General features: G+C 46.4%; 1 protein-coding gene across 1 annotated transcript; it reads right to left on the reverse strand.

The window, feature by feature from the left end:
• Positions 1 to 355: 355 nt before the first annotated feature.
• LDLRAD1 (low density lipoprotein receptor class A domain containing 1) lies at positions 356 to 23,928 on the reverse strand. The gene is made up of 6 exons (XM_088479358.1): positions 23,591 to 23,928; positions 9,350 to 9,413; positions 9,138 to 9,260; positions 4,083 to 4,220; positions 2,342 to 2,470; positions 356 to 781 (listed from the first exon to the last, which is right to left on the reverse strand). Exons 1-6 carry the CDS (start codon positions 23,762 to 23,764, stop codon positions 633 to 635), a joined length of 777 nt encoding a protein of 258 aa, XP_088335484.1. The 5' UTR covers positions 23,765 to 23,928; the 3' UTR covers positions 356 to 632.

A 23,928-nucleotide genomic window follows, 5' to 3' on the forward strand; every position in this document is an offset into this window, starting at 1 on the left:
TCACTACTGACATCACTCATGATGTCAGTACGGCCGACCCCCAAACAGCAGGCGTTCCTTCTGGAACGCCTCCGTTTGGCCAGCCACCCCCCCTCTCCGCCTACAAAACGGGGCGAGCTGTCGATCAACATCGACAGCCGCCCCGTCATGCAGTGAGTCCCGCAGCGAGTGATTTCTCGCTCGCTGCGGGGCTCGCGTACTGCCCGTACATCGACTTGCGAGCGGGTCTGAATCAGGCCCAGTGTCAGACACACAAGATGGGCACAGCGGTACATAGTGGGCAGACATAAGATCATACACAGGAAGGGATCAGGTGTGTAATACATGCTCTGAAAGCTTCTTTGCAATGTAATTCAGGAGAGTTAAAGACAACAAAAAATATTTCCCTACATATTAATTATCTTATTTATGTGGAAGCTCTTTTAACTCATTTCTCAAATCACTGGCAGATAACGTGTGGGTCTGACTGTCACCAACCCTTATCCTCCTGTGCCCTATACAGTGGTCAGAATCCTGCCATCCTCTCATGCCTCACACTGGATCAATGCAGTGCTGAATAAAAGTAATGTCCTCATGTTGTCCAGTACTATATTTGTATATATACACAGACAGTTTTTGGGTCGCTGTCCTTGTTACTTCCTGCACGTGTACTCATCAGACCAGTTTACACAATCTTGGGCTCCGTTCTGGCACAGAGTGGTGGGGATGCAGTAGCAGTACTGGTAGAGGATGGGGCTGCAAGTCCACCAGGATGCCGAGCTACAGTAGTTACAGGATGCCACTAAGAGAAGAGATAAGAGTCAGGATGATAAAGTACAGTCCAGATCAATATAATTTATTTAGTGGTACCATACAAACTCCAGCAGAGGGCTCTTACTGTGACATAATTGTGAAGCATATCTTAGGCTTTCTGGCAGTGAATGGTTATAGTAATCCACTGACCTAACTGCATTCTATGATTGCCATCTCGCCAGGACACTGGTACTTATTCTCCTCCTACACACTCGCGTGCTCAGTAGCATGGCATAACTAAGACAAACAGAATAGGCTACATCTCTCCACTGAGAATCTACTGTTCAGTACAACCCTGCCCATCAGATTTTTATTTTCTACAATTTTCAGTATTTAACATGAACTTTTCCAAATCTCCCCACCGACAGGTAAAGGTACAGCCATGGCCAAAAGTTTTGAGAATGGCACAAGTATTGCTTTTCACAAAGTTTGCTGCTTCAGTGTTTTTAGACCTTTTTGTCAGACGTTACTATGGTATACTGAAGTAAAATTACAAGCATTTCATAAGTGCCAAAGGCTTTTATTGACAGTTACATGAAGTTTATGCAAAGAGTCAATATTTGCAGTGATAACCTTTCTTTTTCAAGACCTCTGCAATTCGCCCTGGCATGCTGTCAATCAACTTTTTGGCCACATACTGACTGATGGCCGCCCATTCTTGCCTAATCAATGCTTGGAGTTTGTCAGAATTTGTGAGTTTTTGTTTGTCCACCCACCTCTTGAGTATTGACCAAATGTTCTCCATGGGATTAAGGTTTGGGGAGTTTCCTGGCCATGGAATAAAAATTTCAATGTTTTGTTCCCTGAGCCACTTAGTTATCACTTTTGCCCTATGGCAAGGTGATCCATTATGATGGAAAAGGCATATTGACTCTTTGCATAAATTTAATGTAATTGTCAATAAAAGCCTTTGACACTTATGAAATGCTTGTAATGTTACTTCAGTATACCATAGTAACATCTGACAAAAAGGTCTAAAAACACTGAAGCAGCAAACTTTGTGAAAACCAATACTCGTGTCAAAACTTTTTGGCCATGGCTGTACAGGTGACCACACTAACATCCTGCCCCTTCGCCCAGCTCACAGAGCTGCTTCTGTCTCTCTTTGTTGCTCTCATACTTACGTCATACTTGCCTACTTTTGAAAAAGCATTTCAGGGAGATTGTGAAAGCAACACCTATGAGTGCGGCGGTAAAGTGGGCGTGTACTGCTACATCTGAGAGGCGTGTCATAAAATGTATTTACACCCAAATGTAAATGAGCCCCAAAGCAGTTAGTAAGATCTATTTATTGATGAAAATACACTGATACTTTTCAGAAAATGCATGTAGCCATAGGGATCATTGGGCCTTATAACCAATACATGGAAATTACACTAAAAATCTCATTTGAATGTACATATCTCTGTTTTTACTTTTATATAGCAGCTATATAATGGGGGTAAGGTGCAATCAGGGAGATTGCTACACTCTTCAGGGAGTCGGGGATATTGCTTCATTTTCAGGGAGTCTCCCTGACAATCAGGGAGAGTTGGCAAGTATGACTTACGTGTTTCCGACTCATCGGAACAATCTCCGCAGTTATTGATTCCGTTGCACTTCAGGTTGCTGTAGATCCAGAATTGAGGATTTCCACAGCGGAATATCAAATTTCCAGGTAAGTTATTAGGGAGATTACCTGGGGAGACGGCACAATACAAAGGTCGTTAGAAAAGATCTATCAAATCATACAATCTATTTTTTTATCATAAATGCCCCTTAACGTTCTGGATTTTGCCCCCCATCCCAATTTCTTGTGTGCCACTTTCCAACACAAGGGTGTTCCCTGGCACCATGTTGTAGCACTTACTATGCACAATGTTTATAAAGTACATCATGTATTGTATCTGTAATTAAGAGTTGCTGGTGGATATGTAAAAACAAAATGAGGCAGGATGATGAAAACAAAGCATAGTTGCTGACATGCTGACTGTCCCCGCTGGCGGATGGCAGCATGTGGGAGGTACGGCGGGAGGGAGGGGGCATGGTGCTGCAATCATGTCATTTTGGACTGGCCTCCAACTCTACAAAAACGAGATTCCTGGCTTAATAAAGTGGGGGTGGGACCACGATAATGTGGTTCAGTACAGATTGCGTCATCAAGCAGCCTGGACTGCCCACTACACTAAAAAAGTGGGCCTCAGCAAGGGGTTTGTGGGATACTTGCCTACTCTTCCATGAATCTGAGAAAGCCACCCGAGAATTGCGGGCCTCCTGGACTTTTTTGGAGAGCAGGTAAGTATCAGGGACGTGCAGTTAGGGTAGGCAGATCTTCTGAGATTTGATATAAAAATTAAATGAATAATACAAATGTTTATTGTAATAAATTTTATAATTAACACTCACCAGCTTTGTGGAGCTCCCTGGGACGGCAGGAAGACGAGATATGAGGCAGCAAAATCACAGCCTCACTTCTGTATAGTCAGACACAACTTGCAGAGCTGGGGGGCGGGGCTACACCACGAGCAGTAAGCTGCACAGTAAGTGAGCTAATAGAGGCATGCCTCTGAGTATGGGGGGCATGCCTTGAGCACTGATGGACACCTTGGATGTGTCATGTGACCAGGAAGCGCACTGCAGTGTTTAGAGATTGGAGCTCAGTCAGAAGCAGCAAGAGAAGATACAGTGATGCAGGTAGGAGAATAAATGGACACTGAAGCTTAGTGAGAGGAAAGTAACAGTGAGTAGGGGGTGAGACAGGCTCCCAGCACTCAGCCATTGACCTCACCGCACGTCACTGGTAAGTATAAATCAAAGATTTTTTGCCATCCCTGCATTTGTGCTAGGCTTAAGGTACATGCAGCTTTTCCACATCTGGGCTTGTCCACTGCCACTCAACCTGACACGGTCCTGCCTAGTTCCAGCAGTGACCAGTGGTCATATGTTCCATGTGTTCCAAACCTACACAGCAAAATGTAACTAAATATTGGCCCAGATTTATCAACGAGTTATATTCTTGTTATGACTCGTAACTAAACTTAAATGGTGATCCAACCAATCAGCTCCTTACTGCCATGTGTTTGAAAAATTACAGTTAGCAGCTGATTGGTTGGAGTACCATTTAAGATTAGTAACGAGTGATAACAAGAATATCACTCGTTGTTAAATTTGGGCCACCGTATGCCTACAAATTTGCATCATTGTACATCCAAGCAAATAACAGCAATCAGTGCTTTAAAGCAATGGGCCAACACTACAAGAATATGTCATTGGGCCATTTCATGTGTTCATAGCACAGGAGTCTTACTTACTGCATAGCGAGGAGCTTTCATCCTCCCCATTGCCGCAGTCACTAGCAGAGTTACAGACCTGCGATGGCAGCAGACAGGTGGTTCTGTCATCACACAGAAATCCAGTGTAGTTACCTGGTGTGAGGCAGTAGCGGCTCTCTGAGGGCAAAGATAGGGACACGTTATTACTCATCCCTGACTCCCTGTACCTGGCCATTAGCATTCATTATTCGCGTGCAGGCTGCAGGCACAGGGCCTTATTCAGACGGTATGTAGTTATGTGACCCGCAGCCGCAAAGGCCGCCGGTCAGAATCCCGACGGCAGAATGCTAGCTAGGGATTCATGATTGGCGTCAAGATACTGACACCTATCATAATCCCGACACCGGAATCCAGGACAAAATGAGGTAAGTCCGGGGTGCCCAACCTCTAAGGCGCGAGCGGGGGGGTTAGGTTTAGGGCACCCCTGGGGGACTTAGGGTTAGGCACCCCCTCCGGGGAGGGTTAGAGTTAGGATAGGGGAAGGAGGGGTTAGGGTGCGGGAAGGGGGGGGTTAGGTTTAATCACCCCTGGGGGAGGTTAGGGTTAGGCAACCCTAATGGAGGGTTAGGGAGGAGAGAGGGGAGGGTTAGGTTACTTACGTGCCGCTGTCGAGATTTCCTCCCTTTGGGCAGCCAATGTCAGGATTCAAACCGGCGTATAAACAGCCGCCGGCATTTCAATCCCATTCCATTCAGACATGTACGCTATGCCGATGTATTCACAGTTGAGCGATTATCGGACATCTGCGCATGTGTCGGAGTCGCACTGTGCATGCATCTAGGTGCATTACCATAGTCGGTCACAGTGAGTACTTATTTGCAGTGTATTTGCCAGTCACGGAGCATTTGGCTTGGTAACACTGAGTGTCGGCTAAAAATGGCACAGCGCGTCCGAGGGCAAGTCACATGACACGTGTGCATCCCCGTACGCAGTAAACATGGCTCCAGCGTCTCTGTTCTCGAGGCCATTTTGCATGACCTAACCCTAAAGGTCACGCAGAATGGCTCCCCATGCGGCCGGTGGTAAATCATACTGAATCCAATATAAGGAAACTGTGATGTACTGTACATGAGTGTCACTGCAATATAAGGTAACTGTATTATGTACATGAGTGTCACTGCAATATAAGGTAACTGTATTATGTACATGAGTGTCACTGCAATATAAGGTAACTGTATTATGTACATGAGTGTCACTGCAATATAAGGTGACTGTTTATGTACATGAGTGTCACTGCAATATAAGGAAACTGTATTATGTACATGAGTGTCACTGCAATATAAGGTAACTGTGTGATGTACATGAGTGTCACTGCAATATAAGGTGACTGTATTATGTACATGAGTGTCACTGCAATATAAGGAAACTGTGATGTACTGTACATGAGTGTCACTTCAATATAAGGTAACTGTGATGTACATGAGTGTCACTGCAATATAAGGTAACTGTGTGATGTACATGAGTGTCACTGCAATATAAGGTAACTGTGTGATGTACATGAGTGTCACTGCAATATAAGGTAACTTTGTGATGTACATGAGTGTCACTGCAACATAAGGTAACTGTGTGATGTACAGTGTCACTGCAATATAAAGTAACTGTGTGATGTACATGAGTGTCACTGCAATATAAGATAACTGTGTGATGTACATGAGTGTCACTGCAATATAAGGTAACTTTGTGATGTACATGAGTGTCACTGCAATATAAGGAAACTGTATTATGTACATGAGTGTCACTGCAATATAAGGTAACTTTGTGATGTACATGAGTGTCACTGCAATATAAGGAAACTGTATTATGTACATGAGTGTCACTGCAATATAAGGTGACTGTTTATGTACATGAGTGTCACTGCAATATAAGGTAACTGTGTGATGTACATGAGTGTCACTGCAATATAAGGTAACTTTGTGATGTACATGAGTGTCACTGCAATATAAGGTAACTGTGTGATGTACATGAGTGTCACTGCAATATAAGGTAACTTTGTGATGTACATGAGTGTCACTGCAATATAAGGTAACTGTGTGATGTACATGAGTGTCACTGCAATATAAGGTAACTGTGTGATGTACATGAGTGTCACTGCAATATAAGGTAACTGTGTGATGTACATGAGTGTCACTGCAATATAAGGTAACTGTGTGATGTACATGAGTGTCACTGCAATATAAGGTAACTGTGTGATGTACATGAGTGTCACTGCAATATAAGGAAACTGTGTGATGTACATGAGTGTCACTGCAATATAAGGAAACTGTGTGATGTACATGAGTGTCACTGCAATATAAGGTAACTGTGTGATGTACATGAGTGTCACTGCAATATAAGGTAACTGTGTGATGTACATGAGTGTCACTGCAATATAAGGTAACTGTGTGATGTACAGTGTCACTGCAATATAAGGTAACTGTGTGATGTACATGAGTGTCACTGCAATATAAGGTAACTGTGTGATGTACATGAGTGTCACTGCAATATAAGGAAACTGTGTGATGTACATGAGTGTCACTGCAATATAAGGAAACAGTGTGATGTACATGTGTCACTGCAATATAAGGTAACTGTGTGATGTACATGAGTGTCACTGCAATATAAGGTAACTGTGTGATGTACATGTGATTATCTTGTCTGAATGGGGTAAACAACCCACCACCCTCAGCTCCATGGACTGTCTATCCTCACTGCTCCAGCTGACCCAGGGAAAGCATTTGTTTGATTCCTAAGCAGTGCTGCTGCCATTTAGCAGAGCTTCTCTCAGGCACTGCAATTGTTGGCTGAGCTGCTACATATCTTATGCACCACTGAACTCCAACAGCAGGGTTTTATTGAGGGACAGAGGGCCTGATTCATAGCCGGACGCTCTTGACAAGAGCGCTCGCTCTGAATCAGGGCCGTCCTGCCTATTATTGGAGCGGCCTCCCGGCCGCTCGCATAGCTGTGGGTTACCACCCACAGCTTATGCGAGCAGCCAAAAAGTTGGTCGCGATGGTCAAGACCATCACGACCATCGGGCTTGCGACAAGACCCTGCGGTAGGGTCTCGCTGCCGCAAGCCCAGGAGTGCTTTTGGCTCTATCAGAGCCAAAAGCACTCCCACTGACATCACTAGTGATGTCAGTGGGGCCGGACCCAGACGGTAGGCGTTCCCATAGGAACACCTCCGTCTGGGCAGCCACGCCCCCGGCACGCCCTCCAAAGGGGGCGTGCTGTCACTCACCATCGACAGCACGCCCCCTTTGGTGCGAGACCCATAGCGACGGCCTGGCCGTCGCTATTCGGGTCTCGCGCATGCACACGACGGAGCTCCCTACGTCGTGCGCATGCGCACTAGGGCAACATCAACCCGCTTGCGAGCGGGTCTGAATCAGGCCCAGAAAACGGGATACTATCAGCTGATAGTACACCTAAGATCCGTATGGCCCCACTCCCACTGTATACTATCTGTATAATCAGCCCTAACTGAGAACATAAATACATGTTTATAACATGGAAATATATCATAAGTATGCAAAATTGAAAAAGTGTGTGTGGCCTTCCCACAAATGTAGACCTGGTTATAGAGAGCAAACTGACATTCAGTAACTACATGCCTACTCTCCCGGGATTAATGGGAGTCTCCCGAATATCGAGTTGCGCTCCCGACCCCCCGGAAAAGTAGGCAAATCTCCCGACCGCCATCACCCCTCTGCAAGCACCCTGCACCAACCTCCCCCCTCTGCAGCTGTGCTGGGTGGTGCACGATTCACGTTGAATCGTGTCATCGCGGCTCCACCCCCTGCTTCGCAATGCCATTAAGCATGGCATTGTGAAGAGGGGCGGGGCCACAATGACGCAATCACACCCATGGTCCCGCCCCCAATACGTCATCATTGCCCAGCTATGCCCCCGCTGTATACAGAGACATTCAGCTCCCTCCCGGAAGGAGGGAGCTGAATGTTGGCAAGTAACTAATGATATGACAAATGTAAAGTTATATAATTGGCTACTGATGTATACAGTGTGTACTTGCCAACTATCCCTTAATTTCAGGGGGACTCCCTGAAATAGCAGCAATCTCCATGTCTCCCTGAAGAGTTCAGCAATCTCCCTGGTTGCACCTTGACCCAATTATGAAGCTGTTGTATTAATAAAAACTCAGAGATATATACATTCAAATGGGATCATTTCCCTGCATTGGTTATAAGGCACAATGATTATGCATTTTCTGAGAAGTATCAGTGTGTTTTCATCAACAAGTAGATCTTACTAACGGCTTTGGGGCTCATTTATATTTGGATTGATATGACACGCCTCTCAGATGTAACAGTACACCTCCATTTTACCGCTGCACTCATAGGTTTTGCTTTCACAATCTCCCCTGAAATGCTTTTTCAAAAGTACAGTAGGCAAGTATGATACAGTGTTACCTCAGAAGTGTATGAGACAAAGAAGTGGCTTCAAATATTCCAATATTGTTATGCATATGAAAATGAAATCTAAGGGCTCTATTTACTAAGCAGTGTTATGAGACAGAGTGAAAAGTGATAAGAAAGTGATAAGGTACCAATCAGCTCCCAACTGTCATCTCACAGGCTGTGTTTGAAAAATGACAGTTGGGAGCTGTTTGGCTGGCACTTTCTTATCACTTTTCACTCTGTCTCCTAACACTGCTTAGTAAATAGACCACTCAGGCTCTAAGCTCAAAAAATGGCTGCCTCTACTTAAAATAATTTGTGAAGTGCAACCCATGATTGCACTGGCGGAGAGAGAACATACGCTGGAGTGAACTATATGGACTATGAGGAGGGGGTTGCAGGAACATTTCTATTGCAAAAAAAAAATATATATATTTCAGTTGATCCCATTCTTTTAATTGGGCCCAGGCCCAGTTTGAAGGTAGGTGTGCATGTAAAAAAGACACTGCAAAGTCCAACCAAACCCAAGCCAAACTTCTGTACCTCATAAATGATCTCCACTGTGGGTAAGTGACAGAAATGTACATCTTTACAGACAGAGGAAGTGCTGATAATAACTATACACATCTTGTTACCTGGAGTGCGTGCAGGGAGGCCGAAAACAACAGCACAGGTAATTGTACCTGCGACAATCATCAAGATGATTAGTAGCACTGCTGTGATGCACGCACATCTTCTAGTGCAACCGCAACACAAATCTGATAAAGACACAGCATGTTAATCAGTAAAAATAAATGTAAGTTGGATGAAGACCGATCAGAAATGGTGGATCAAAATCTGTACCTACCTTTCTCATCCTTTGAGATCAATGTCACTGTAGATCCAAATGAGGCAGAATCCAGACTTCTCCGCTATAAAATAAATGATAAAGGGATTTCTTTGTAGTACAGGGAGTTAATTTTTAGCGCAGTCTGCTGTCAGTGGAGTCGTGAATAGTGACCTGACTTTTACTTTGTCCTTTGAAGCAGACCGGTCACATTGATATAATTTTGCATTAATGGAGTATAATATAAATAATTGGATTTATGTATTTTCTTTGAAGATATTTGAGATGCTATTACTGTACTAGAGCAGCATAATCAGATGGGAGATCAATAAAAACGCTCGCCGCCAAAATCTTACAGGGGCAGATGAGAGCCCTGTAACCATAATTGCCAAGTCTACCTGCATGTCAGGGCGACTCCCTGAAATAGTACCGAAGCAACCTCCCTGAAGAGTCTAACAATTAGGGATGGCCATCGAGTCTGACCATCGATGATTAGAAATACCGCGTCAGAAGTTGAAAGCTGCCCGGCCGCTGCACATACTAGCTTTACAGGCAGTTTCTTTTGCGCAGGCGCAAATCTCTGATGGTTTAAACCAGAGGTCTTCAACCTTGAAGACAGTGTGGGCCACATTAAAAGATTCAATAAAGCCAAAGGGCCGTTAAGCCATACTCCGGTAATTAGACTCTGCCCCCTCCTCACACAATTATGTCCCATAACTGCCCCCTCCTACAATTTTCATTAGGTCTCAGAACGGCCCCCCTCCTCCCACAATTAAAATTATGCCCCAAACTGTCTCTCCTCATCCATTTTTTTTTTAAATATCTTTATTAAAGCAATACATACATAAGTATTTCAAGTATAAAATTGTAAGAAAAAGTGTCTCTGTACATATTAGAGCAATACAGATTCGTACATCAAATCACACACTTTGTATCTTACGACATTGAAATGTACATATACTGAAATACATAAAAAATTCAAACAGTATATAAATTGCCAATAAAATTAGCAAAGAAAATACTATTGAACAGAATATCTCTATTGTACTCGTCTCCCTCCTAAACACCAATCAAAATAGGTGGGTTACCGTCCACCGTACGCATTAGATACCACGATGTGTTACATAGTGATTTATGGACCTATAGTTGTATAGTTGGTGACAATGTTAGAGTAAAGCTCTCCCACATCTCAAAGAACCTTTCGGTTTTAATTTCCTTTTCCAATTGCCACCCATTCCATACGGAAAAGGTACAACAACTTTATTTTGAAAAGAGACAAGGTAGGAGGTTCTTGATGAATCCATACCTGCAAAATTGATTTGTGAGCTGCCGCACTAATTCCCATTAACAAACGTCTGCCTCCTTTTGAAAATCGTAAAGTGTTCGGAAGGATATCAAACATTGCCCATTCTGGAGTCAGATGTAAATAGTTTATTAAATGTTCCTGCGCACGAACCTGTAACCAGAATTTTCGAAGCAACGGGCAGGACCAAAGGCAGTGAAATAAATCTGCATCTGGTATACCACATTTAAAGCAGTTACTATTATCTGAAAGGCCTATAAGATGTCTTATATGTGGATACAGGTATGCTCTATGTAGTACATTGAGAGACATTTCTGTATACATAGAGGATAGCAAAACCCTGTTGATTCTATTATGCGCCTTCAAACGATCATCTACCTGTAGGTCAGGGAATTGTGATGTCCAAGTATTCATACTCCCCTGAATTTTTGAGTGGTCTAAAAGGAGTCGGAAATGTCTTTAAGCTATAGAAACTGCTCCTTTGCCCTATGGTGGGGCTTGGAGTAAGTTATCAACAGAGTATTGCCAGTCTGCTGAAGAAAAATGCCTCATCACCGAGCTCACATAGTGTTGGGCCAATACAAATGCTACCAGACAAGATGAAACCACAGGAAATTTCTCAGTAGCCTCTCTAAATGTAAGAGGTCTTTTTTTCTGAAACAGTAACTAGACAGCCAACCCTGTCTAGTTACTGTTACCAGCAGTGGTCCCCAGTATGCAGTGCCCCCAGTAATAGTCCCCACTATGCAGTGTCCCCAGTAGTAGTCCCCCCTATGCATTGCCCCCAGTAGTGGTTCCTCCTATGCAGTTCCCCCAGTAGTAGTCCCCCCTATGCAGTGCCCCCAGTAGTAGTCCCCCCTATGCAGTGCTCCCAGTAATGCCCCTTATATAGTGCCCCCAGTAGTAGTCCCCCCTATGCAGTGCCCCCAACCCTATGCAGTGCTCCTTACATATATAGGACAAAGACACAAAAAAACACTTGAATCCCCGCACCTGCCACTGTCCGCTCCTCCATCCTCCCGGCCCGCTCAGCACTATGGAAGAGACGTCATGACGTTTCTCCCATCACCCACTGCAGGAGCCGGAAGGTGGAGCTCACGAGTGAGCTCCGGCTCCAATGAGAGTCTGTCTGACTCTCCATTGGCTGCCAAAACAAGCACACAGACGCCGGGTAGTACGAGTGCCCCTTACATATATAGGACAAAGACACAAAAAAACACTTGGCCATCCCTACTAAGAATCTCCCTGATTGCACCTTCCCCCCATTATGTAGCTGCTATGCATTGCCGTAGCTAGCGCTTTAGGCGCAGGCCACGCCCCTCCGTATGATGTCATGTGGAGGGGCATGGCCTGCACCCGGCGCCGGGAACGGGTGATTACAGCAGTGCTGTAAGGGCAGCATTGTGACCGCCTGGAGCTTCCTAAGGACTCTCCAGGCGGCATTGCTGCAGAGATTCTGGCAGCAGGGCGTAGCACCGCTCGCACACCCCTAGTTACGGCCCTGCTGTTATGTACATGGAAAATAAATAAATCAGAGATATATACATTCAAATGGTATGATCTGTGCCATTTCCCTGCATTGGTTATAAGGCACAATCATCCCTATGGCTACATGCATTTTCATAGAAGGTTTCTCGTGGCCACTTGTATGGAACTCCTTTTAAAACACAATACATGAGCAAACCCTGAAAAGTATCACAAGTAGATCTTACACACCGCTCATAGGTGCTGCTTTCACAATCTCCCCAAAATGCTTTTTCAAAAGTAGGCAAGTACTGTATGCCTGTAACTTCACTAGAACCTTAATATAATAGAGAAATAAGCGCTTCAACACAGCAGTGCAGCACCCCCACACCTAGATGGTCACACACCTCAGAAAGTCAAATAAAGTAAAGTACTTGCGGTAGTGCGCACCCTCCGGGGTATATTGATCTATTACTGAAATTCAATGAAGTGTAATATTCCTGGATCACATTAAACGTCCGGATTTCATAGAGTTAATATCCACCTTCACTTTGTGTATTCACGCTTAAAGATTATTTCATGGGGTTATCCTCTTCAGAATGGGATTGAAATGCCGGCGGTTTAGCCGGTTCAAATTCCGACAGCGGCTGCCCGACAGGATCAAGATCCCGACAGAGGCAGGTAAGTACCCAAACCTCCCCTGACCCCCCCTAACCCTAACCTCCCTCCCCAGTGCCTAACCCTAACCTACCCCCGGGGTTGGCTAACCCTAACCCCCCCTTACCGCGCCCCGGACTTACCTTCGTTCAGGATGTCGTCCTCGGTGTTCTGGTGTCGGGATTTCTACGCCTATCATAACTTCCTAGCCGGCATTCCCCTGTCAGGATTGTGACATGACTACATCCCATCCTCTTCTTCTTCTCCGTAAGACATAAAGCAAGGAGATAATGTATATAGTGTGAGCATAGGAGGGCAGCTATCCATGTGGATACAGTGAAGGGTTGTAGAATATACACAGTGACAGGACCAGGAGAGTTCAAGCACCTATACCTGGGAGGTGGCTGGGAAAGTTCCACTGTCCTCCACACATGTGAGATCGGGTGCATTATGATAGCACCCCACTAAGGGTCTCATTCAGACCCGGTCGCAAGCGCTGAGCGCTCGCAACCGGGTCGATGGTTAGGCCCTGCGCATGCGCAGCGGCCGCACTGCTCGTGCGCAAGCCCTGGAGTGAGAGAGAAACTCTCTCGCTCCGGAGCTCACTACAAAAGGGCCGGCTGTCGATGTTGATTGACAGCTCGGCACGTTTTGTAGGCGGGGGGGTGGTTTCACAAACGGAGGCGTACCTTAAGGAACGCCTACCGTTTTGTGGGCGGCCGCACTGACATCAGCAGTGATGTCAGTGGGGAGCTTCCTGCTCGATCAGAGCAGGAAGCTCCATGGGGCTTGTGGCTGCCGAGACCCAACCTTAGGGTTTCGTCGCAAGCCCCGATGGTCGCGATGGTCTTGACCATCGCGACCATCACCCTGGTCGGTCGATAAGCTGTGGGTGGTAACCCACAGCTTAGCTAGTGACCAGGAGGCCGCACTTAAAAATAGAAGCGGCCGCCCTCATTCAGAACGAGCGCTCGCTTCTTGCGAGCGCCTCTGAATGAGGGCCTAAATCTGGTACGCTGCTTTGTCTATCAATTTTTGGTGGTAATTCTATGGATATGATTTAAAGAATTTATGTGAAATAAGCGGTATTACTATCACAAGCGGCTCATGCGAAAGCCGTGGGACCGTTCGCTGAACTCCTATCAACTGTCCATCATCCCTGCTCTGTTCTGGATTGGTTCCTGTGGCTATTTCCTTCTGGTGCAAACGCTGCTCCGATGCCGGTGATAGCGTTTCACGTGTTTCCGGTTTTGGCATTGTCTCCTGTTAGCCAGTCGAGTACCCAGTCCTCCTGTCAGTTTTTGTTACTTGCCGTTTGTGGCATCAAGGCGGCACAGTCCGCATATGCATGCTCTGCCGTTTATGTCATCCAAGCGGCACAGACAGTGTTCAGAGTGCGCAGTCCAGCTTCCACCAGCTTGTGTCAACTCGGCGGCACAGGCCACAATCCAGCATCCAGGGTACGCAATCCAGCGTACCATCGCTTGTGTCAACTCGGCGGCACAGGCCTCAATCCAGCGTCCAGGGTACGTAATACAGCATACCACCACTTGTGTCATCCCGGCGGCACAGGTTACATTCCAGCGTCCACGGTACGCAATCCAGCGTACCATCGCTTGTGTCAACCAGGCGGCACAGGCCGCAATCCAGCGTCCATGGTACGCAATCCAGCGTACCATCGCTTGTGTCAACCTGGCGGCACAGGCCTTTCACCAGACCACCGCTACCAATTCTGCTGCACGGCCCAAAGGTTGCATCTTGTTCTATGGCCCACAGGCTACAGCTTGCCAAGGTTTACCAGCCCTAAGGCTGCTGTACAGCTCAAAGGCCACATCTTATCTCACTGCTCTTAGGCCACGACTTGTCAAAAACTTATCAGCCCTCAAGGCTGCTGCATAGCCCAGAGGCTACATCAACTTCTTCAGCCCACGGGCCACAACTAGTCAAAGTCTACCAGCCCTCAAGGCTGCTCCACGGCTGCAGCTAGCCAAGTGTTCCAGCCCTCAAGGCTGTTGCTGGACTCATTCTCTCTAAGATATAACCGAATCCTAACATTATCACCGGCCACAAAAACAGAGAGTTGTTCAGCCAAATTAAGGGTATTCTTCTTTTGATTCATCATGGAGCCCTCACAAAATCCTTCGCAAATTCTGGCCGTACAGATTCAGGTACTGACCCAGGAAGTGCAGGAGCTTTCCCTTCGAGTTGAGGAGACTCGAAGTGCTTCAGCCCCTGCGGTGATTGAACCAAAGCTTAATCTGCCTGGTCAGTTTTCAGGGAACCATAAGGATTTCTTGAATTTCAAGGAGAGTTGCACAACCACCAGCGTTCCACCGCTTGTGTCAACCCAGCGGCACAGACCGCAATTCAGCATCCAGGGTATGCAATCCAGCGTACCACCGCTTGTGTCAACTCGGCAGCACAGGCCGCAATCCAGCGTCCTAAATACGCAATCCTGTGTACCATTGCTTGTGTCAACTCAGCGGCAGAGGCAGCAATCCTGTGTCCTAAGAGCGCAATCCTGTGTACCACCGCCTGTGAAAGGCACAGGCCTTTCACCAGAACACCGCTACCAAGCAGGCTTGCCTACCCTCCCGATTTGGCCGGGAGCCTCCCGATTTTCGGGTGCCGCTCCCGGCCCCCCGGAAAGGCAGGCAAGCCTCCCGGAAGCCTCCGACCCTCCCGTCCTCCCCCCTGAAAAGATTAGAAACCCCTGCAGCGGGGGAGCCGGTGACTCGATTCGCGCTGAATCGCGTCATCGCGGCCCCGCCCCCTGCTTCACACTGCCGAAAATAACGGCATTGTGAAGAGGGGCGGAGCCACGATGATGCGATCGTGCGGCTCCGCCCCCGGCTCCATCCCCAATGTACCACCTTCTGGCTGGCCCACCCCCAGCTCCGCCCCCAATGACTGCCCCGCCCCCCGCTGTTAGCCGACAATCAGCTCCCTCCCGGAAGGCTGGAGCTGATTGTCGGCTAGTATGCTACCAAGGCTGCTGCATGGCCCTAAGGCCGCATCTTGTTCTACGGCCCACAGGCCACAGCTTGCCAAGGCTTACCAGGCCTCAAGGCTGCTGCACGGCCCAAAGGTTACATTAACTTCTTCAGCCCTCGGGCCACAAATAGTCAAAGACTACCAGCCCTCAAGGCTGCTCCACGGCCGCAGCTAGCCAAATGTTCCAGCCCCTGCTTATTTCGGAGGCTTGTCCAAATTTCCCATCTGTATCAAGCTCCGGAAAGAGAAACTTTTCGGAGCTTGCACCCGATAGGCAACGCCATCAATAGATGGTGTTGCTTAATAGAAGCCTATGGGCTTTTTTGGGGGCTAATTCCCTGGGAGGGATCCAATACCCAGTGCATACTTGCCTACCCTCCCGATTTGGTCGGGAGCCTCCCGAAAATCGGGCAAGATTCCCGGCTGCCGGCGACCTCTCCTATCCCCCCGCAATTACATGTAAATCCCCCGCAGCGGGGGACGGCGGTGACGCGATTCACGTGGAATCGCGCCGTTTTGACCCCGCCCCAGGCTTCACACTGCCTGTAATATCAGCAATGTGTAGCGGGGCGGGGCCAAAATGACGTGATTGTGTGGCTCCCCCCCCCCCGCGCACTCGTTGTCTGGCCGGCCCCACCCCATTTGCTGGCCAGGCCCCCCAGTCATGCCGATCTGGCTGATCCCTCCTGGAAGGGGCAGCCAGATATGCAGCAAGTATGACCCAGTGTCCCCTGTGACTCACGCAAGAGCAGGCCGGCAGCCGCGCATACATTGAAGGACTCCCGAGTGTTAAACCCGAACATCCTCACACCGCAAAGGACAGAACTTATGCATTCAAAATGCCATGCTAGTTACATGATTACTTCCTGCCCTGTACTTCTAAAATGAAAGACATACCCCATTTATTTAAAAAAAATGTATACAGTATTTCTCTACAGTTGTTCTTTACAATGTTTCATGTACTGTACATAACGTAAGTGGTGGCTCAACAGCTGTTCATTAGCTTAATAAAATCTGCTCCCATACTAAGAAGGATTATTGGCAGCAATGTATGGGCAATGTATGCTACAGGTGACTTTTCTTATATCTCCCCTATGTTTGTGACAAATAAATGTGTGTTAACTCATCACAGAAGCGTCCACACTCTCAGACTGCACTCTCTAACTTTTAAAACATTGGGGTCTATTTACTAAGCAGTGTTAGGAGACAGAGTGAAAAGTGATAAGGTGCCAGCCAATCAGCTCCCAACTGTCATCTCACAGGCTGTGTTTTAAAAATGACAATTGGGAGCTGATTGGCTGGCACCTTATCACTTTCTTATCACTTTTCACTCTGTCTGCTAACTCTGCTTAGTAAATAGACCCCATTGTCTGTTGTTTATCTAGAGCTGACGAGACAGTGCACAAATACATTGCAAACAGGGGGTGTGTATTTATTTGTGTTATGTAACAGTAACACTATCCACTGACCAATATGCAAGACACAACATCTATGTACGAGATACTCAGAAAATGATGGCAAAACGCTTGCAGAATATCCAACTTACCGAGAAATGGCTCACAGGAGTATAAATGGTAAAGCGATGGTAAAGTGAAACAACTTTGCTTATATAGCCATAAAACTGAATACTTAAGCTGGGTACACAGCTTTGCGATCACTCGGCTGATTGGGTTAAACGTTCCCTATCAGCCGAGTAGTGTGTACCCATCTTGACCCCCTGTGACCCCTACACACTGTGCTAGAAATAGCTCAGTGTGTACGTTCCTCTGTGGGATCGAGAGGTCGGCATGTAAACTATTAACCTCCATATAAATGGAACCATACACCTGATCCGCGATTCCCTATTCTGCCAACGCCAACCCGAATCACGGATTTGGCTACCAAAACCGCTGATCCGCGAACATTGATGGTCGGCGATTCGTCTGAGGAACAAGGAAATAAAAAACATGTTAAAAATCCGTGAGTCACCGATTCCGATCATTTTCGGGTCAGGATTGGGGAAAGGAGAATTTTTAAACATGGTGAATATACCAGATCCCCCAGCCCCAACATTGGCAGAATGAAACATTGCGGCAATCTGTCACAGATGTATGGGAGCCTCAAGATGCGACCTCCCGATCAGATAGCTGCAGAAGTATTTTAAGCTGTTTATCTGCTAATGCTCCTGTATCTCTCCTGCATACACACCTATACAATCGTCAGGCCGATCAGCCGATACCGGGTGATCAGACCAACTATTGGTGTTGGGTATGGGATCCCGGAGGTCAGGATAGCGGCGGTCGGGATGCTGAGAGTCAAAATACCGTCATCGGCATCTGGACAGAATACCAATACCATTAGGAAAGTATCTTAATGCTAACCCATTACCCTCCCTCCCTGGTGCCTGAACTTAATCTCCCTTCTAGTGCCTAAACCTAGCCTCCCCCTCCCCGCACCCTAAACCTAACCCATCCCCCTTGGTGCCTAACCCTACCCCTAAACCTAACCCTCCCCTCAACCCATGATACTTACCTTCGGGATGCCGGAGCTCGGGATTCTGGAGCCGGGATCCCGACTACTGTAAGTATTCCGGTATCGGTATTTTGATCGTCGGCATCCCGTCTGCTGGGATGCTGACTAGCTCCCCAACGATTGCATAGGTGTTTACCCAGATTTAGGCCCGTATTCAATTGCCGGCAAAAAGTCTGGACTTTCCGCCTACATCGCGTGTTTTTGGAGAAAACACTTTCTGTACGAGTGATCGCTTTTCGCCCTATTCAATTCCAAAGGACGTGAAAACGCCTCCCAGCGAAACACAAACAGGCGAAAAGTGCTGTCAGATTTGGGGAAATCAGCCTGATACCCCCCAAAAGATGCACTGACATGGGGGATCACTATGGATACCCCCGAATAGCCCTGCTGAAGGTATTTGGGGTGCTTAAATGCTCCCAATTGCTGCTATTTAGCGTCTTTGTGGTGAAGAATAGCATTTAGCAGTTTTTTTTGGCAAAATAAGTAGTCTCAGCAAATTTGGGGTACATGAAAGCATGGTTAAAAATCGGTAAAGTGAGGTTTTAAAAAACGCACCTTCAGCAAACACCTGTAATAAAAAAAACAGCTTGGGCATACTTGGAGGACCCCCTGGAGTCCATTTCGCAAGTTTTTTAACTTTGTCCCCCAACTTTGTTTTTTCCCGGCCCAAAAACGAAAACAAGAGATATGGGGCCAAATGTAATAGGTAGTCTGTTTTGGTAAATTGTGAGTTTGGTGCTAAACTCGCAATTTTTCACCACTCTCCAATGAAATAGGGTGTCTGTTCACTAAAACTCGCATTTTTCAGAGTTACTAAAACTCTCCATTCTCAAACTCGCATCCAGATGTTTTCACATTGAAAACAATCAACTCGCCCAATGTAATAGTGTCTCTTTCAGACTCGCAAAAAAAAGATTACCAAAAGTCCCCAAATAATAGACCTGCTTCAGGCTAGCGAGTACATCCTGAGCAGGTCAGATTAACACAGAAACATGCACATATCCATGAGATATGTACATTTTTCTGTATGTACTTATGTAAAATATTTTTAAATAAAAAAAAATGACGTGCACCCCCTCCCCAAAAGCATAACCAGCCCCGGGCTTTATAAAGCCTGTTCTGGTTCTAAAAATACAGGGGCCAAAATGCGTAGGGGGCCCCTGTATATTAAGAACCAGCACAGGGCTTTGTTGAGCTGGTCCTGGTTCTGGAAAATCAGGGGACAAAACGAGTAGGGGTCCCCTGAAAATTCCAGAACCAGCACCGAACTCTTTCTAGCGGGGGGATAATGCCACAGCCAGGGAAAACCTTTCACCGGTTTCCCCGGCCAACGCATTATCCCTGACCGCTAGTTAGTCCAGGCCGGGGATCCCTGGGGAGTTTGGTACCCCCCCAATAAAGGGGTACCCCTCTCCAGGGCACCCCAGGCCTAGACTGATAGCCCGGGGCTATCCCCGGCACCCTAGGGCGGTGGGTGCCGGGTTAATAGTGTAAAGCAGGGGTTCCCAACCACGGTCCTCAAGGCACACTAACAGTCCAGGTTTTAAGGATAGCCATAATTGAGCACAGGTGACTTAATTAGTACTTCAGTTATTTTGATTTAACCATCTGTGCTTAAGCATGGATATCACTAAAACCAGGACTGTTAGTGTGCCTTGAGGACCGAGGTTGGGAATCACTGGTGTAAAGTGTAAAAATAAAGTTTGCATATTGTCTTTAGTTGTAGAACCACAAGTACCAGCAAGCCTTCCCTGCATGCTGGTATTTGGAGAACCACAAATACCAGCATGCGGGGCATTACGGGCCCGCTGGCACTTGTAGTTCCACAACTAAAGAAATACGTAAATAAACAAACATACACCGTGAAAGTAAAATTTTAATAAAACATACATGCACACTCACACATACTCACCTAGTATCCGAAGTAATCCATAGGGGTGTACCTGAAAAAAAAAATCCACACTCACCTCTCCTATGCGTTGATCACGTCCACTTCTCCAAGTAGGCAATCCAGGGGTTAAGATAAAGAAACGCAAAAAACCGAACCATACGGACTGAGCAAAGGTATGTGTGTACACATACCTTTGCTCCGCGTAAATGACCGGGGCACACGTGTGCCCCATCAGTGAAGGGGCCGCCAGCCAATCAGGGAGCATCTCCGTCGGAGCAGCTCCCTGATTAGCTGAATGCGGCCAGCCTGTGTGTCCCATAGACTTCTATGGTGAGAAATCCCCATAGTAGTCTATGGTGGGAACCGCTACATCGTAGCCGCAAGATTAATTGAGGTTAATCTTGTGGTTACATCAATGATACAATGTCGCGACTCACTGTCATGCTCCAGAGTTTTCATATTAAAACTGAGTTTTTATACATGTGTGCCTCCCCAGCCATTGACGTCATCGCACGTCACTGCTGCTGACATTACATAAACTGCCACTCAGCATGTCTCTGCCTGTGGGGGAGATGTACCAAGCCCTGAAGAAAGATAAAGCACCAACCTATCAGCTGTGTTTTACATGCTGTGTTTGAAAAATGACAGATAGAACCTCCCCCCCTTCCCGTGCACATTATAAATTGGACCGGATTCATTTGTTAGGACTTGTGAAAAAGTTATTCAGCTGCTGGGATCTACTGTAATAGAAGGAAAGCTGATTGGTTGGTATTTTATCTCCCTCCAGTTTATCACTCTCCTAGTAAATGGGTGGTATGTAAATAGGCAAATTATTTGTCACAAAACCATGTAAGGCCTGTAGAGTTGTTCCTGCTTATTTAAGATCTTCTCATATCTGAAATATGTTTTTAGGTGACTAAAATGTATTTTTATTTTTTTTATTTTGCAGAGGGTGACCTATGTATTTTACTTGTTGAATGTCAGAACACCCATATGATTATTATTTTGTTTTTCCTCGCCAGTTCAATTATGCGATAATTAGTAATTAGGAGTCACTTTTCTACTGTGGTCAATGGTAAGAGTTTATTTTTTCATCTATAGGCAGAAGAATAACATTTTATGCACAAACCATATATTATCCCGCTTTTCTAGAAATATAACGCAATTTTCCCTTTATTTCTATTAGATTCAGCTCGTTTGTTAGGTACGATTACAATTGTAAATAGAGTTGGCAGCAGATACAGCGTGGTACATATGACATGACATTTATCACAAATGAAAGGCTAGTCTGTTACAAGTTCTGCCAGCTCTGTATTGTCTGCACGAAAACAATTAGCGAGTACATTGCATGCCTTATTAAGTGGCTAATTCCAGTCGCTGCTCCCAGCAGTTCCACTCATGTGACTTGTCTGAGTGACAGACGTGCTGGCGCTGTGATCAAGGGCTTATTGCTCCAATAGTGTTATGATTCTTTTATATATATCTCTATATTCCGGTGCTTGGTCCATATAGTAAATGTGATAAAAACACTCACCAGATCCAGCAGGATAAGGAAGGGCGAGCCCTCATGTCAATTAAAGAAACAGAGTTTTATTGTAACAACATATTATACAACACATGAATGAAAGTACCTGAATATTGGGCCTAATTCAGCGTTATACAGTACATCGCAGCAGCGATGCAAAAAAAGGCTAATGTCGCACGAGGCGTCTGAAGGCTAAAGAAACCCACTGCTGGCATCGCAGGTCCGAGTGCTGCGTCTGAAGGTGCAGAATCGGATCACCATTAGCAGCCATTGGCCATCTGAGTAAACCTAAGCTTAGTCAGAATGGCTGTCCAGAACTCCTCTGCCGAGGCCAGGAAATCTGCTGTGGCTTTTCCGGGCACTGTGACCGTTGTCTCAGACAGAGATTGTCACATGAACAGTACAGATCCTGCACATGTGGAGTACAGATCCACACACGCAGTACAGATGCACATGCAGTACACACGTAGTACAGATCCACACGCAGTACACATCCACATGCAGTACAGATACACACATGCAGTACACATGCATTACAGATACACACACGCAGTACACTTGCAGTACAGATACACACACGCAGTACACTTGCAGTACAGATACACACACGCAGTACACATGCATTACAGATACGCACACGCAGTACACTTGCAGTACAGATACACACATGCATTACAGATACACACATGCATTACAGATACACACATGCAGTACACTTGCAAGTACAGATACACACATGCAGTACACATGCATTACAGATACACACACGCAGTACACTTGCAGTACAGATACACACATGCATAACACATGTAGTACAGATACACACATGGAGTTGTGCATAAACCACCGGCTTCTCCCTGTGTTTGACTATCGCTGTCCAAATACAATGGTAGTTTAACAATAAACCATACAGTATACTAAATAACACTTAGTAATACCCCTGTCACACTTGCTCCAATAACCCGGGTTACTGAACAGTGTGAAAGGTCCATGTTGAAATAAGCCAGGCATTTCAACCCTGGTGACGAGAAGGGTTGGACACGGGTAACCACGGTCGATGCGACCTGGGTCCCGTTCACTGCATAGGAAGAGCCGGCTGAGCTCCTGATGACGGTGATGTCATGAATTTAGCATTATTATGAGTCTGAAAGGGTTATCAACCTGGTATTATTGTTAGTCTGAAAGGGTCATCGACCCGGTATTCAGATGTGAAAGGGGTATTATATTGATATCACATTACAATTGACTATTATGTGTGTCTCTCTAAGTATCTCAGGACTAGGCATCAGGGGCAGAACTATGGGAGACAATGGATGCGCCTGCCTGTCACCGGGCACCAGCACTGAAGGGGCACCTCCTCCTTCTCCCACAATATATTCACCCCCACTTTGGGCTGTAAATATGTACCCGGAGTGTACCGTCATGGCCGCTGAATACATGGCACCTCTTCCCGGCACCTGAAAAGCTGCCATACACTAGTGTTGGGCTCTGTGTCAGATCATCAACTGCCGCTTCCATCTATCTATGGCATGTCCCCTGCTCATTGGTGTCACTGCTCCTCAGCAACTTCTTATGCCAGTGAGACACGCCCGGTGCCCCCCTCACCCATAACTACCCATCCCGCTCCTCCCTGGCAGCAGCCATAGTCACATATTCAGGGAGAAGGCACCGAATGATAACTTGCCTCGGGGTCCCTGGGATGAACTTACGCCACTGCTAGGCATTGTGGGACTTGTAGTTGCGCCACATCTGGAGAGCTACAAGTTGCCCCCTCTGCTAAATGTGTGCGAAATTGCCCAGGGTGTATCTGGGCTCTGAGCTAGTATTTGAAATTAATCTATATACCTTGATTTGTCGGAAGGCTCTGACAGTGTAGAGTAGGTCTGTGTAACGCCCCGTTGTTATTCATTCTCTCACCTTAGGGAAGGTCCGGTTCATGATTCCAGTGGGTCTCTGCGGTTTTATTTGAAATCCAAAATACAGTAAAAATTTCCAGAGCTCTGTATGTATTTCAGTTTCTCCAGTAAACGTGTTCACATGAATGGGTGAGACAGAACTATGATCTAAGTTACCTGGAGACCAGAGAAACATGGACAAGAATGTAGCTGAGGGAACTCGGAAATGATGTACACAATTAGTCACCTGCTTGTTACATGGGTCATTACAGGGCTGAAGAAATATATTTGCTTCAGTAGTGAATGCAGGCTAATTGTTAATTGGGTGGAATAAGCATGAGGACTGTCAAGGGCAGTTAC

The sequence above is a fragment of the Taudactylus pleione genome, unplaced genomic scaffold (genome assembly GCF_031769625.1).
Source record: "Taudactylus pleione unplaced genomic scaffold, aTauple2 ptg000230l, whole genome shotgun sequence".
In the NCBI taxonomy this organism is placed as follows: Eukaryota; Metazoa; Chordata; class Amphibia; order Anura; family Myobatrachidae; genus Taudactylus; species Taudactylus pleione.